This window comes from Lissotriton vulgaris, chromosome 5, assembly GCF_964263255.1.
Source record: "Lissotriton vulgaris chromosome 5, aLisVul1.2, whole genome shotgun sequence".
NCBI lineage: Eukaryota > Metazoa > Chordata > Amphibia > Caudata > Salamandridae > Lissotriton > Lissotriton vulgaris.
Genome location: NC_141693.1, coordinates 1587956500 through 1587973824, shown reverse-complemented (window position 1 = coordinate 1587973824; position 17325 = coordinate 1587956500). Strand labels below are relative to the sequence as shown.

Genomic DNA, 17325 nt, shown 5'->3' with positions numbered 1-17325 from the left:
GAAATTAACAAGAGCACCGAGGCCACTGCTGGCTGATCACTGACTCACTACACAAGATCCCAGGGCCACTTAAAAAGACAAACTGGAAAAAATATGAAAAATAGATGTAGTGATTACTCACGCATGTTAAGTTGTATAACTTCTTTATTAAGTAAGTAGGAGTGGTAAGAATAAGGGTGCTGCCAGCTTGAGATACAACTCAGGTCTGACCAGCATCTGCATCTGCCACGTTACATTCTTAATACTAGGTTACCACACATCTCCCCTCTTAATAAATAAATAAAAAAAGAGGAGAAAACATGATTATCAAGAACATGCATTAAGAACTCTACTTACAAATATATTCTTCTAAAAATGTAGGTGCATTTACCCTTCTTCCACTTTTGGTGTAGATTTGTTATTCTGCACTGGTGTCACTAACTGACTTCTCAGGAACAGAGACATTTGGAACTGGATCTGAATTGGACTCAAGACGCAAATCCACATTATCCGTCACATTAGAAATATCATCATCAATAACAATGCTATCATGAGATTGAACAACATTTGGATGGACAGAACTCGACTCCCTTGTAGTAACAGGATTCAACCACCAGTAGTCATCCATACTACCAGCACATTCACCCCCATCTCCCTCCTTGAATTGGTTACTAGATTTAGAACCAGAGGTGTAGCTAGTTGCGCCCGGAGCTATCCCACAGGTTGCCGCCCCTGTGGGGGGGGGTTTGCTGGGGAATAAGTACGGCGAGCACTTGAAAGAGGTCCGTGAAACACGTAGTATCGCTGCTAATAGTTACCTTGATCAATCATGCAAGTTACATGCACATACATGACACGGTCCAAGGCTACACAGTTGAATACACCGGCGACCGGCAGTACAAAGGAGAACACACAGACTGCATAATCTATCTTGGGACTCAGAAAAACCGCATGTGACATCCGTCAGAGAGATGCATGAACTATTACCTGGTAATTCCCTTAGCACAATGTAAACATACACATACATGACACTGTTGGGGATCCATGATCTACAGCTGACATTAAATGACCAAACATGATGGTCCCCCCATTAAAGCAGTGGGGACATGCACAAACGTGATGTGCTCTGACTTGAGGTACAATAATGCAATGACAAACTCAGAACAGCATGAACTGCTGAGGGGAGGTGGGGGCAGGGTGGTACACATATAGCCTGGCCTTACAACAGAGTCACACCAGTCTCAACAGTCAGACCCACACAATTGCAGCCAGAGACTTTCTGCCAAACTCCTAGTGCCTACTGCTTGGTGCCGATCTAAGTTGGAGTGTGTGCAACAGCTAAGTTCAATTCAAGTCAAGGGAGATTTCTAAGATCTGAGTATCTTGTCACCAACCTAGTACCAGCCTGCATTAATTGAGAGTTGCACTAGTGGCCCACCACAGCAGCAAGCCACTATAGCAACAAAAAAGTACGACCCTGCATGTTTACATCATCACCATCCACCAAAGCATCCAGGCCTATCAACAGTGCTAGCTTCTTAACTGATGTGTTCTCATTCCTTAAGAATCCCAGGCCCCGCCAACTTGCCTTACCAGCACTTATCAGGATGCAGAGCTGTAGCGGAAAGGCACCTAAAATCAAACACGGAAATGGAAAATATAGCGGTGTATGCCTAATAAGAGCATGCCCCCATGTTTCCATGACACGATGCGGGTAGAGCACATCTCCCTTAACACCCTTGACACCAATCCATGCCGTTGCCGTGTCAGCATGAGAACACATCTCCACGCCCTTCACTTTAGGGGGTGTCAGAAAACATCCATCTTGCTCTCCCTACACACAGGGCATGCAGCAGTACGGAACACATCAACCTTGTCCCCCCTAAGCCACATTGCCTGGCGTGTCCACCTCACCCTACTGTACGGTAGTGCCACAACATGCCCCCCTACATTTCCCTTCACTCTAATGCCTGCAGTTCCAATCCACACATCCTTCCTTGCTCCCCCTTGTCGCCAAATCATGCAGTGTCAAATATATCCGATCCCCTCTTTGACAGCGTGTGCCGTATCAGGACAGGCCGCTGCCTTTCTGCCTTCACCCCCAAGACACGACGTAACCGAGAAAAAAATACAGTGACTTTGTCTCCACCCCCTGGTGCCTGCTTTGCAGAACAGCTCTTCTTCTCACTTCCCACAGTGCAGAACAAGCAAAATCTCACCTCTTATTTTCCCTCTACTGCGTGCGGTGGAAGCAGTGCAAAATCACAGGCCCCAGTTGGTGTATCCGGTTCTCTGTCTTCTCCCTTGCCCGCCTTTACTCTGCATAGCTGCCAGGGTTTCAGATTGCTACGTGTGACATTTTCATAATGTCAGAGTAATTATGAGTGACATTTCAACTACAATGAGTGACACTTTCTCGCAAGTAAAATCAAGCAATGAAGACGAGGGAAACTTATCAATATCAGAAACTGCATCCATTTGAGCAACAAGAATCTCTAAGAATTCACTGAAATAAAGTGTGCAACAGGACCAAACACTTCCTGACTAAGTAAAGCATTTGGTACAAGTTTCATTGAGACTTACATTTGGTCGCAAAATCTTACTAAATAAAACAATAAAAAAAACACTTAAGATTTTTGTTTGATTCTTGAACAGCCTGCACTTACTGAGTTGCACAGATATGTGTGCATTCCCACCATATGTTTTTTACAAGGCCCTTTGTGAAGCATAAGTACTTGGGGGTAGATTTACAAGCCTCTTGCACCACTTTTACATCACTTTTAACATGTGAAAAGTGATGCAAAAGTGGCGCAAGGGGCTTGTAAATCTTCTCCTTTGATTTTTCCCAAAGACTCATTTGGAAGCCTGGCCTGATGAAGAACCAATATTTTGAACAATCCGGGTTGAAACGACAGCATTGACTTTGAACAAGGACAACAACTTTTAGTTTTGAGTCTGGGAGAGGCAGAGAACTGTGGCCTTACTACTAACAAGACTGCAGATGCTGCCCACTCTGCACTGATTTCAATAGCCACAAGGCAATGACCATATAGCCCAGTCTGTTCCTATTTTATTTTTATTATTATTACTGTCACCCTACACTAAATATTATGGCTGCATTGCACTGATTATGAAGACTACCAAGGCTCAGCACGAATAAGGATTTCCACTTTTATCTTATTCTTGTGGTTTTTCTGCCCCTAGGATTTCCACTGTGTGACTGACATGCCTAGGCCAAGGTAATTCGGTAAAAATAACCAAACTACCCATTTCCGCCTGGAATCATCTAGCAATCAAATCAGAAAACGAGGCCCTCCAGATCTGCGTGGGGGCTGCAGCCAGTACCCCGTTCAGAGTATGAATTGGGAGCTGTTTGCTTAATACATTCATGAGGAAAGCCTGCGAGGCGGTCCCGGCAGGGAACTTGATTCACTGATCTAGGTTGTTTACCAAAGTGAACATGCCAGAACTCACCTCTCTGAGCTGGGGTCGGCTCAAACCTATATCACCAAATAATTTATGTTTTTGGCGGTCCACGGGATGATTAAGCTGCAGTAGCTAAATCTAGCACTTCCCTCTGTTACAAGGTGCTAGGTAGCAGACCCTCGACAGCGATTCTCACTCAGTGGCACCACAATCAGGGGAGCTAAGTCACCTCGGCTCAAAACAAGTTTGCACACTTTTGCACAAATCTATTGACAGATTGTGTCACTGCACACTAGTTCTCGGTTCCACGGCCGCAGGCAGATCCGGATGACCGCTGGGCATTTATAAATGCATAAAGGTGATGTACTACAACTAAAAGAATAAGTCACAGTACCTTATTTCACTGCGAAGCGTCAGTGACTGTAGCTGCAGGCTCTGTGTGCTGTCTCCGCACTGTAATGTAGAAAAGGGAGTTTTGCCTAGACCGCAATTGTAAATTCAGACAGTGAATGCTAACTGGAGGATAAACACAACTTTATTCGTTTATCCTGACATTGATTTATGTCATTTACTTTTTACTCAATCATCAAATTGTTTTTTTATCTATACAGAACAAAGATCGTCATCAACTTCATGTATTGCCATATACTTAGACACAATGAAAAACAAATCATAAATATTAACAGTGAAAAACACAGTAGTGAACATGTAATTATACATACAACAACAATGTGCTCGTGATTGTACTAAAACATGGAACAATTAATCAAGAACTCCGAAAGAATCACAATGGTCAGTACAAAACATGAGGTGTAAGGAACTTATCAAAATAACACCCCAATTCCATGGGCATTTCTCCCCTTAATGACTTTTAATGCCAGTGATATGCACTCAGGAATTGGCATTTTTTCCTGATTAGATCAGATTTACTTTGCTTCAGGAATTGGGGTGTTATTTTGATAAGTTCCTTACACCTCATAGGGCGCAGGTACCGGCGTCTACTCGGGTCCTGAACACGAACTCCGCTGTGTGTACAACGCGGAGTCTGGGGCGGAGCTAAATAAAAACTCCCAACAAGTAACATGGAAGAGTTACTACCACGAGCATCTAAAGCCAATTCTGAATGAAATTGCGGCTATACTGCAATTAATAGGCTACATGATTGTGTCCTCATTTTAATCGTAAAATCAGCACTGACTATAATGGGGGGTCTGAAACGGAGCTAGGTCAAAAATCCAAAGCATAGAGTGAAATACACTCTATGTATTTTTGCTTGTTAATCGTCAATAATTTTGTATTGCTACTTCTTGATACTGTATTACTTTTCTCTTACACAATTTATATGACTTTGTACTGCAATTTACAATTCCGTAGTATTGGTTATTAAATAATACATGCCAATCTCACAATTGCTTTAATTTTTAATTTTTACTTTAGTGGTCTCTGAATAATCCTAGTGTATGTAAATTTACAATACACCTTCCCTCTCCACGGGGACCCCTTTTATATGTACTACATAGCGCCCAGGTCCCCGTGACTGCATGGGTTCAACCCCCTTTTTGTAACAATATCACCCTTTAAGGGCTATTGGATGGCGGCCGCGGGAGTAAAAAGAAGTGCGTCACTGCGTCCTCGCGTTGCGCATGCTAGAAGCGGGACTAGGGGGGATAGGCTGCTGCCTCACACTGTTCCCCTTTAGTCATATTTCTCACTCGCGCAACGCCGGATTGCACTTCTTTTTACTCCCGCGGCCGCCATCCAATAGTCGACCAATACAGATAATGCTCCAGTAGGGCCACCAGAGTCGCGCGCTGTGGTCGCCCATAAAACAGTGCCGCCTGGGGCGGACCCCCCCCCCCCCCCCCCCCTTCCCCCACCCCCTCTAGCTGCGCGTCTGTTTAGAACATCTGGCAAAAGCAATCTTACTCATGTTATGAATACTACCATCATCTAACATAACTGTGTTGTGCATCACCTTGGTGATCATTTTGGGATCTGAAAATCGTGGTTGAAGCTTCCCTACTCTCTTTGACGTTTTGATTCTAACCAACTGACCTATCTCCACTTGTTTCTCCTTGGTCCCATGTTTTTTGTCAAAATACATTTGATTTTTTTCTTGAGATTTGCTAATGTTTTCTCTGACCATCCTTGCATACCAACAATATTTCCTACTTCTGCCCATCCACACAGGATTCATTTTGCAATAAGGAAATCTACCTCTCATTAATCCAAAAGGAGATTCTCCACATGTATCATGCATGGTTTTACTATATGACCATAGCATTTTGTCTAATTCGTTACACCAATCTTTTCTTCCTTTGCTGGCTAACTGTAAGGTACCTTTAATCACCCTATTAACTCTTTCCACTACGGAATTTCCTTGGGGATGATATAAGGCATAAAACCTTTGCTTGACTCCAGTAGACTCCATGAAAACGTTCATAGCTTCAGATTTAAACTGCACTCCATTGTCAGTTAGGATAGAAGCATGGAGACCTTCTCTAATGAAACACTCATCCAAGAAACTGATAACAATTTGCGTATTCACTTTGTTCACAACCTTTAACTCAATCCATCTAGAAAACAAATCAACTGGAACTAATATATATTTCAAAGAATCATCCTGCCAAGTCATGGGTCCCATGATGTCCAACACTAACTCTTCCCACAGTAGTTTGGGTCAACTTAAGACAGACATTGGCGGATTGAGTGTTTTTTGACTTTTGTCTGAACACTCACAACTCATACATTCTCTAACAGATCTCTCAATTTCTAAGTCAATCCCTGGCCACCAGTATAAGGCTTTAATGTTCTTCTTGGTTCTAGAGATGCCTGGATGCCCTTCATGTCCTAAAATAATAATTCTTGAACGAACACCCTTAGGTGGGACTAACTTGTCACCACGGCAAACAAACGTGCCATCAACACTCAGTTCATCTCTGACTTCCCAAAATGGTTTGAACTGGGGATCTGCTTTCGAATGAGTGTGCCAACCATTAGTGATTCTACCCTTGACTCCTTCAAGAACCAAATCTTTTATATGTTCCCCTTCCCACTCGTCTTTAGAAAAACCTTGGGGATCCGAAAACACACCAGCCACACAGCAATCATTCCATGAGCTATGGTCAACTTCTCTCAAAGGCAAGGATAATCTGCTTGAGAAGTCTGCTATGACATTCTTGACCACTGGAACATACTCTATAGTATACACAAAATCCTGAAGTCTCATGGATAATCTTTCAATCCTGGCTGATGCTCTGCATAAACCCTCAGTGGTTAACAACTTGGTCAGGGGTTTGTGATCGGAGCGGAGCGTGAATTCTTTCCCCAAAATAAACTTCAGAAAATGCGCCACACGCAGGCTAAAGTTTCCTGTTCAATGACGGAATACTTTTCTTCACATGGTGACAAGGAACGTGAAGCAAATGCTATAACAACCTCCACGCCTTGCTCAGATACTTGTGAAAGAACACTTCCTAAACCTGTTTTACTGGCATCAGTGGTAAGGAACGTTTTAGCAGAAGGATCAAATCCCTGTACATAGGAGAATTGGAAATTGCTAACTTTATGTCATGAAAAGCTTTCTTACAACTTTCACTCCACAAAAATGGGGATTTGTCTTTCATTAATACTCTCATTTCATAAGTCTTTTGTGAGAATTGGTTGACAAATTTGGAGTAAAATTCTGCCAACCCAAAAATGGCCTGAGATCATCTTTTGGTTTAGGTTCAGGAGAATTAACAATCGCTTCAACCAATTTTGCTTTGGGTTTGATACATCCATCACATATCTCATGACCAAGGTGCGTAACATATTTTTCTGAAAACTTACATTTACTCAACTCTGCAACCAACCCATTGTCAGAAAGAATTTTGAGTACTTGTCTAAGTAGGGTGTCATGATGAGCCCTTTTTTTTCCCATTATCAAAATGTCGTCTTGGAAGAAAATTACTTCTTGCATGTGACCAAATAATCTTGACATTAATCTTTGAAAAACGGCGGCCGCCGAGGCTAGGCCAAATGGCATACACCTAAACCTAAAGCATCCAAATGGGGTATAGAAGGATGTCAAATGCCTGCTGTCAGGATCCGGGACTATTTGATGATATGCCACTGATAGGTCTAAAGTGGAAAACCACTTAGCCTCTCTAGTGAATGACAGCATTTCGTCTATTCAGGGAAGTGGGTACTGATCAACAAGTATTTGACTATTTAAATACCTCAAATCCACACATAAGCGGGCCTTTCCGTTGGCCTTGCATGCAACGACCAACAGAGAAACCCACTCTGCTGCCTCTACTGTTTCAATCACCTTAGGATTCAACAATTTCTCAAGTTCAGATTTGACTTCTTCCCTAATGATCATTGTTATACTTCTTGATTTATGGATCCTTGGGACAGCACTATCCTTTAAGCGGATATGATGGGTAAAACCTTTTAATTTGCCCATACCATCTAAAAAGACAGACGGAAATTCATTGAGTGCCCATTTCTTTGTGTCTTCACTATCACAGGAGACCAACACCTGTTCCTTGCTGTTCGGATCCAGATTATATTTAAGCTCTTCTGATCTTTCCATCCAAAAGAGGACGGCCCATCTTTAGAAATATACAACTTGCAGGTAGCATGTCTTCCCTTGAATCTAAAGACCAAAACTCTAAAACCCACAATATCAATTTTGTCTCCAGTATAGCTCTCTGGAGCAATGTCAGGAGGTTCTAGCCAACCCCCAATCTGGGAAACGAATTGCTCATCCCAAACGTGTTGAGCAACAATTGTGAAATGGGAACCTGAGTCAGCAGCTAGCTGGGTGAGAACCGCTCCTAAAGAAACATGGCACGAAGGTTTATTGACCGACCCATCAGAAATATTCAAAAAAACTTTTTTTTCTGAGACACTAGTACTTGAACATCCTCATCACTAGATGATGAGCTGTAATTTAGTTCTGTTTCGTGAATACACGCAACTTTGCTTTTATAATTTTTATGCATTTTTTTCCTGCATACTTTAGCAAAATGACCAACAATACCACATACCAAACATTTTGTTGTTTTTGCAGGGCATTTTGGATAATGAGCTGAATGTGAATGACTGCCACATCTGAAGCAAACTAATTCAGAATACTTTTTTGTTTCACTTCTATCATTCTTAACAAACCCTGCTTTGGAATCTTTGTTACCTTAATAATTGCTCCTGCTATCAGAAATTTTATTAACAACTTCCACATCTTTTTTTCATTGGCTAATGACGCTTTAGCACACCATTCAGACAGCTCAGCTTTTTTAACCATGGCAATAATCTCTTTCACTGAACTATCACCTTCCATCCATAATTTATGTTGGATAGATTTGTTTTTAGCACACATCGCAACCTGATCACGTACAAACTCATCATGAAGCTGAGCAACTCTACATTTGATTGCAAGTTTTTTCAATGCAGATACGTAATCATCTATAGATTCGCTTTTTTCTTGCTTTCGTTGAAAAAATGCATGCCTAGTGACCGCAATACAAACACTAGTGGAAAAATGATAATCTAGATCCAGTAGAGCTGCTTTAAAAACGTCAATGTCACCACTGTCTCTGTTCTGCTTGTGCTGATTATAAATCCGTAATCCTTCAGGGCCCAAGCCTAATAAAAGAATCCTCTTTTTCCTCTCAGGAGAAAATGACCCACCTACAATCTCCATGTTAGCGATGAAGTTAAGGAAATACTCTTTCCAATCCAACCAGGAAATTGGTGGATCACCAGGAACTGTCAAACATTCTCTTGGGAAATTTAAATTCATGCCATGTAAAGGTGTTTCTCTAGAGGAACTGTCACCTTCTAGAAGGCATGGTAAAAATACTCAAATTTACAACAAATGCAAAAAATGATGTTAAATAGACACAATATGGTAATCGAACACGTTACTGGAATAATGTAGATCAGAATGAGTGTTAGGAAGTACACTTCGTGCTACACCCAATCCAATTCCCAACTACTTGATTTTCATTGAAGATAGTCGATCCTTGAAATTCTCGCTGGACAGCACCCTTGAAAGCTTATGAAAAACAAAACAATGTCCAAAAATGATTGTATATAACAATAAATACCTTTGAGGGAAGCGTTGTCTTCGTACTTCTTGCTTCGATGTTCGTGCAATCAGCCACAGATTCAAAATAATGAATTCAAAATGGCCGCTAAACGTAACCTTAGCGTCGGGTCATGTCGAGCCTACCCACAATGCAGTGCGCCTTTGGAGACTCTGCCGGAAGATGACGCTGAATGGCTATGCATCGAACGCTGATGGAGCGAAAACACTACTGACAATGCTGCGTATCTTTTAAAGGTAAGCTGTTGCAATCAGACTGTTCATGGTACGGGCGTATGTTTAACCGCATCGCTGCGGCGGTTATTTTCGCGCTACGCGGCTTTTTTGTAAAAGCCGCGTTAGATGAGGAGCTCAGCTCGTCATCCGCACACGCCCCCCGTGGCTGCTGACGAGCTGAGCTCGTCATCAGCATCGAAGGGGTTAAAAGATGGAACTGACGTTACAGACAGCCCGTATAGAGTTAACAAGGGTGAATAGAAAACAAAACAACTTAAAAAAAAATATTGTGCTCACCATCCGCCAATGTAGTTATTTGAAGTATGAAGATCCATGGAAGACTGTGATCGTTGTGCTCGCTGTCTAAATATGAAGCATATCCCTTTTATGCTCACTGTGAGATTTCTCCAAAATGATACAAATTAGTCAACTCTTCATCTGTGATTAGATCCAAGCCAAATCACTACGTCGCCAATTCTGTAGTGATTACTCACGCAAGATAAGTTGTATATCTTCTATTAAGTAAGTAGGAGTGGTAAGAATAAGGGTGCTGCCAGCTTGAGATACAACTCAGGTCTGACTAGCATCTGCATCTGCCACATTGCATTCTAAGAATTCATTCTACTATTCTACATTCTACACTTACATTCTATTATAACCATTAATCTTAATGCTAAGTTACCACAATAGAGCTCTAAAGACCCCAAAAGGAATGGCTGGGTGAGACAAAAGGAGAACAGGGGTGTGTGCAAAGAACAGGCAACTAACCTGAAGAGTGTAGATTTGCGACTATAAAGAAACTGTGTACAGGCCTAAGGTACAATCACACAATGTGAATGATGAGCCAAAAAATATTGCTGGATGGAGACTAAGAGAAAAACCCTGGAGAGAATCAACAGGGAATTTAAGAAACAAGGCATATTTTGCATTAGTGAAGGCAAGAGAGAACAAAAGGGAAAGCAAAGCAATGAAAAGATTCTTTGTTGTGACTCCTACCAGGGAAAAGCAGCAAATCCACACCTGGCAAACTTAAAGGACGAACAAATAATTTTAACCAATGCCACATTCAACCTTGCTTAGTATCACAAGCAATACATTACAGATTGAAAAACAACATCCTGTAACCCTGCATCTAACAGGGCAGAAAAGATATGACATTCGCCTTTACTAATGTGGTTTGTTAAACTTTATAATGTTTAAGAATAAATAGGCCTCAACATTCTTACAGTGGTTCCTCCTGGTCCAGCTGTGGGTACTTCACTCAGTGTTGGTTAAATTGATGTCCTCATGGGTATGGCCCAGGATCCGCTTCAAGGACTGAGGAAGAGAGACAGGAGTTTATGAAAGGATGGCTAAGGGGCCTTTGGCTGCAAGTAGACATGGACGTATGTGCACAGACTATAGTAAGTCATAGGTCTAGAAAAGAAGAAGATTGTGGCTGCAGTTTTTGGGTAAAGGGGCTTCTTCGAGGGAGCATCTGTTTGAAGCAGGATGGTGCTGATGCGGAATGGCTGCTTGGTAACACTATTGTTCCTTCCCATTATATCTAAGAATGCTGTCAGACCATTGATGATAACTGTGTACTCATGAGACTGCATGTTAACACGTACACCCGCCTCTGTCTTCAGGTATGGAATGATGAAGCATGGACCGAGGAGTTCTCTAGGACCTTCAGTACTTTCAGGTAAATATACTGGGATACTCCGTTGTATTATAAGAAGGGTGTACCATAAATGCCATTTACACAATGCAACTAGAGCAGAACTTGTATATCCCCGCAAATCAGCAGTAGCAAAAGTAGGGAGTGGGCAATGGGGCACAAAGCATGCCCCTCTCCCCCCTCCACCCTGCTTCTGTATAAGGGCCCTTTTGTGCCTTCATCAAGTTTCAAAACTGAAAAGTCAGCTGTAGGTTCTTCCTGTGACTGTAGCTGAGTTGGGTTGAATGGAGTGTGAGTGCAAGAACGGAGGAAGCTTATAGACTAATGTATGGTGGTACAGAATGGGAGTAACCTTTGTGTAACTTCTCTGTTGGTCTCAGCTTTACTCAAAGCTTCTGGAAACACACTACTAAGAATAGGATGTTGTCAGGAAGTGGTATCTTAAGCCTCTCCAGTCATCAGGTCTCAAGGCAGCACCTAAAAAGATATGAGTAGCGAATGAATTTGGACCTGAGGCTGTCTTTGACTTCCTTTTGGGCAGGAAACCCTTGGATTTTATAGTAAATGGACGAGGGAACCAAAATCCAATCCGAAATGGGGCCTTGAACATTTGTCTACCAGGTATATGGTTCCCTATGGGAAACAGCCTTTACAACAAGTTTTTTACCTAATTGTACCTTGACCACGAATGTTTCAGAACGCATTTGCTTTTACAGCGTATCCCTTTACCACACATTTAAAGTAAGTTCAGGGGTGTGAGAGGTTACTGCCTACAAATACATTGTTTATATATATAGTTATATATAAAAAATGTGTGGTAAAGGCATCCGTTGTAAAAGCATATGTGACCTAAAGAAATGTGGGGTAGAAAATGCGTGGTAAAGGCATGCAGAGTATTTCCCTGCGTTGTTTCATCATACAATTGTTCCCTATCTCCTCCACACAATAAGTATAGTAGAGCACAGAAGTGTGACTTGTGTCCTTGATTTGAAATCTCAACGTAGGAGTCTATGGAAGAAGAATGTAGTCAATGTTGCTGGAAAGACATTTTAACCCGTTAACTGCAGCCGTTTTTTTGCGGCAGTGCGGCGTGGGGCTACGTCAGTCGTTGAACGTGCGCAGCACCAGCCAGGTAGTGCTCCGAACGTTCAACGGCCGACGGCAGCACTTAACGGGTTAATACACACCTAAGACATTGGTCAACACAGCACAGCTCAAAGTCCAGTCCCTCAACTGACCCACAGTAGAACATAAATAACATACTCCATGACATAAATAATTTGATTCAGCAAATGTTTTGTTACCCAACATAGAGAACAGACCCAACACAAGTTACAACGCCCCACACACAATAAACAATGCAGCAATGTGCACAACATCCCGAACAGCACACACACAAACTAACAAGATAAACAAGCATTTCCAATGCAATAGTTCTCGCATTTTTTTTAAAGTTAGAGATGTTGGCATTGTAAATGGCAATGTTTTTTACCTATGAGTTTTGGTGTGGATTGTAGTGGATGTATGAGCAGAGATGCAGCTGCAGCACTGTCTAGAGGATTTAGAATGAGGAATTACCAATGAGACCAGAGAAGCAGCTAGCAGCACTGTCTAGAAGACTCCTCACAACAACAACGGCATTGTGCTACTTTTAAAAACAGCTGCGAAAACTGCTCATTTTAAACAAAGCGATGCACTTAAATTGTTTCACTGGCTTGGACTTTAATAGCTCCAGTTTAAAGAAATCCCAATTTGCAGTTTCTCTCTAAAAGCCAGTCGTGCGGGGCTTTAAAATTCAAAGGGATCTCCGAATGCAGATTTCTTCATGCACAGAGTCTATTTAACAGGAAATTGCTTCTGTGATCCTTTCAAACAGACCATTGCCTGCTGGTACTGTGGTCAAATTCTCCATACTGTGATCGTATTGGCTGCAACCTGCAGCCCTTTTTAAATATAAAACTGAAATCATAAGCGATTCCTTGAAAACATACGAGCGGCAAGTAACAGTTGCTGGTTTTGAGTGCGGCACAGATCACTGCAGTGTGCACTGTGGAGCCACCAGGTACACTGCGGAGGAGCTGTGCCTCTCAAGGCCCAGGGGGCGGGTCACACCTAGGGCGTACAGGGGCCAAATCCGCCCTCACACTGGTATGTGCAAAGGAGATGAAGAACCTGCTCCCTGAGAGTTACAAAGGACAAGACAGATCAGTGCTTCACAGCAAAGCTTGAAGGATTAGCGAAGACCCACACCCATTTGTTGTTCTCCCTCTGTTACTATTTCAGGTTTGTTACACGGAACATAATGTAAGCGTATTACTGTAAACATTTAATGGTCATTGTGTTCCTGATGGCGGCAAGAACATTTACAATAAAATAATCATCCGATGATGGTTTCAGATGAAGTCAGGCTAAAGACGACAATCTTCCACTAGCATCTGAACTGCTGTGTTCACATGTGGTCCTTTGTTCTGCAAATAACATTCGCATGGAGGAGAGCTAAGTGTCTGGCAATGTGATTCCTAAGTTCCATAATGTTGTGTCCACATAAAAGCACTGAAACTATGAGAGCACAGCGTGCGCGTCCCTGCGGCAATACTCCATGGAAGTTAACTTCAAAGGAAAGGTGGGGCATGAAACACCCATCAGCCATTACCGTACTCTCAATTTAAAAAGACAGACAGATAAGCCAATCATAAGCAAAGGAGGAGTCTGACTCCATAAAGTGAAGATAACAGATCGCCTACAGCGCAAGCGCTGTTTAGGCTCGATCTAAAATGGGGAATGTGTGCCTGGTGTGTGTGTGGGGGGTGGTTATTCCTACTAAGAGCATTCTTTAAATGGAATTAAATGGGTGGGTTTTACAGGATATATTTACTTCAAAATCTTGAATGAAAAGTAATCACAATGAGACGTTTTGCTGCACAAGTGCCAAGAAACATTAGACGCATGCCAGGAATGACCCCAACGTTAAAACTGGTATGTTAGCAAAATGCTACAACCCCAGAAACAAGCACAACCACTCACCCACAAAAATAGGCACCACAAGTGTTTCCTACCAGTAAAGCATCTCTGCCAAAACAGCCAATGGCCAAACAGGAGGTGACATCATACATGCTAAATACTGAAAAAGTAAAATGCCGACACATAGATCCATCCATTGCATTTCACATTTACACTTCTGTATTAGACAAAGACATACCAATAATACTTCAGCATAGCAAGACCCGATCCATACCAGGGACCCTCATGATAACTCTGACATGTTAGGAGCTGTGTTCATGCCCCTACTGCAGAGAAATAAGGGTACAACTACCATGCCATGTCTTCACAACATGACTGGTTTGCTCAGCAGTGCCACAGATGAAATAATGCTTCAAAACAACCAATAGAGAAATTCTTTGACTCACAAATTGCCCCATGCTAATAGGGTGAGTATGAGTCGGACCTGCTGGGCCAGTCTTTGTAGTTTCATAAGTAAGGCCGTACAAGTCCCAACCTGCCAAGTATGGATGGCTGAAAACGCAGAAATTGCTTAGCATCAACCTCATAGAACCATCTCACAGCTACACAATTACTTTTGTGGGAATCAAGTTTGTGAGCAATGAGTTAGACACACGACAACTGCAGCATGTGCATTAGCCCACCTTCATTGCTCTTTCATAGAGTCCACAGCACTGATTCCCTCCATTATCCCCAAATCAATTTTGTAATTACTTTTTACTGGTTCAGGAAACACATCAATTCCTGTTTCTCAGATAAGTACTTTTATTCTTGTGATTTTCCCTATTTTCTGACATATGGCTTGACTGATAAAACAACAATTTCAGATAGAGAAAAACATGCCTACATATTATGTAGAGGACTTCATATGGGCAGCATTCTCATATTAGGTTCTTCAAATGATATAATAAACGTTGTAAAATGTTTTGAAGCAGCCCTGCTGCTGCTTTGTCATCTGTAGCTATAGGACAGCCATACCATAGTGATACTGTATTTTCAGCTTAAAAAATATAACACAGGAGAAAGCCATCTAGATTTTTACTCTGGCTTTTTGCATACAGCATTCATGCTGTCCTGTCGGATTAATTTCCTGTTTCTGATGTGCAGGCCTGTGCACGTAATTCTCTGCTGCGCTGTCTGGGAGGCTTCCATCTCCCGACAGCTCCCATCCGACTACGCCCTGTGTCCTGTCTCTAGCAACCCGCCAATGCCATGGCGCCCCAGAGGTAGCTCCAGAAAACTCCTGTTAGACCTGGCATCATTGGCGTGAGTCTCCCTTCCATTTTTGACGGATTTCCTCCTCTGTGTTGATATGTTTTTGCTGGATTTACGCTTTGGGCACTGCTAATCAGTGCCACAGTGCAAGTGCTCCCTATGTTAAATTGATGTATTAATTGGCTATTCCATGATTGAGTTATTTGATTTACCTGTCAGCCCCTAGTACAGTGCACCATGTGTGCCCAGGGAGTGTAAATCAAATGCACTGGATGTGCCACCCACAGAAGCAGCTTGTAGAGTGTGTCTCAGGCCTGCCATGGCAAGGCCTGTGTGCAGTCTAGCACTGCCATGTCGACTTGGCCAAGTGCACCCACTTGCCAGTCCCTAAACCTTCCCTTTCCTTCATATTAGACACCCCTATGGTAGGCCCAAGGGCAGGGTGCATTGTAATTACAAGGTAGGACATGTTCTGCTGTGTGTAGCATGTTCTAATAGTGAGTTTGCGCTATATAAAATCGCATTAAATAAATTACAGCCATTTTCGTTTTTCACTATTGAAAGCTACCTGTTCCCATTGGCCAGAATGGGCAGTTAAGATTGTTACATTCCTACAATCCTCACTGACTCAGGGAACATGGTAGAAATTTGAATTTAGTATGCCTGAACTCAGAATAATAAAATACATATTTTAGCAGAGTTTAATTTAATTTTCTGTGTTTGCAAATACCACTTTTAGAAAGTAGGTATTTGCTTGCCTAACCATTTGAGCCTGCCTCTGCTGAGTTGTGTTTTCCTTGTCTGGGTTTGTGAGTGACAGGGCTGGGTAATTCCAGGAGGCAGGCTGGGACAGCCCAGTGGTGAATAGAGAGATTTACATCCAGATGGGAGGGAGGAGTGCACCTGGGACCTGAATAGGGCTGGGGCTTCCCTCTACAATACTGGCTCCAGCTCCTGTGGCTTGTCTGATGTCTCTGCCCTGCACTGTGAAAGGAGAGGAGGAATCATGTCAACAGAGTGCTCCAGAGCTATATCTTCTCTCCCCTGTGCTGGCTCCACAGCCTGTGGGGCATCTGATGTCCCTGCCCTGCACAGTGAAAGGAAGAAGAGAGTCATGTAAACAAAGTGCTCAGGAACTGGTTTGGACTAGACAGAGGCCTCTCTGCCTTCAGAGAACAAAGGCTTTTGGGGTATAAATATTGGGACCCTGATCCTAAGAAATTAGATCACTTCTGGAACAACACTTTCTGCCAAGGAGAAGAACCAAGGAAGCTGCAGCAGTTTGGACTGCCCCTCTGCCAGTGTGCTGTTTGCTGGGTTGGCCTGCAGTGGTTGCTTCATTGCCAAGGGAAAAGAGAAGGAACTTTGTAAGGACTTTCATCTACAGAATATTCTCCAAGGGCTTGAACTGTGCTTGCCTCCTGCTAAAGTCTCAGGGCCAAAAGACTTCACCTCCAGCTCCCTCTGGAATTTCCTTGCTGGGAATTCTGACTCCAGTCACTTGCGTGACGCTGGGAGCTAGAAGCGCGACGCATCAAGAAGAAGCGTGTCGCCGCCGAAGCTGAAATCATCGCAACACCAGAGAAGCGAGCCTTCGCCGCATCTCCCTGGAAGCGTGTGTTCATCGAAGCTGCCTGCTGTCGTATCACCGGAGAAGCGTGACAACATCGAGAGGATCGCCATTGCATCACCGGAGAAGAGTGTCGCAGGGCCTGTCGCGGCTCCAAAGTACAGA

At 42.8% G+C, this 17325-nt stretch overlaps 1 protein-coding gene across 2 annotated transcripts in view; it reads left to right on the top strand.

Annotated features, from left to right (window-relative positions):
* LOC147716747 (dehydrogenase/reductase SDR family member 4-like) overlaps window positions 1-17325 on the top strand; it is a 142396-nt gene that overhangs the window by 63338 nt on the left and 61733 nt on the right. For both annotated transcript variants that reach the window (XM_086923688.1, XM_086923687.1), the window contains exon 8: window positions 11344-11399. In XM_086923688.1, the coding sequence (XP_086779814.1) occupies window positions 11344-11399 (56 nt within the window). The remainder of the gene's footprint in view (window positions 1-11343; window positions 11400-17325) is intronic.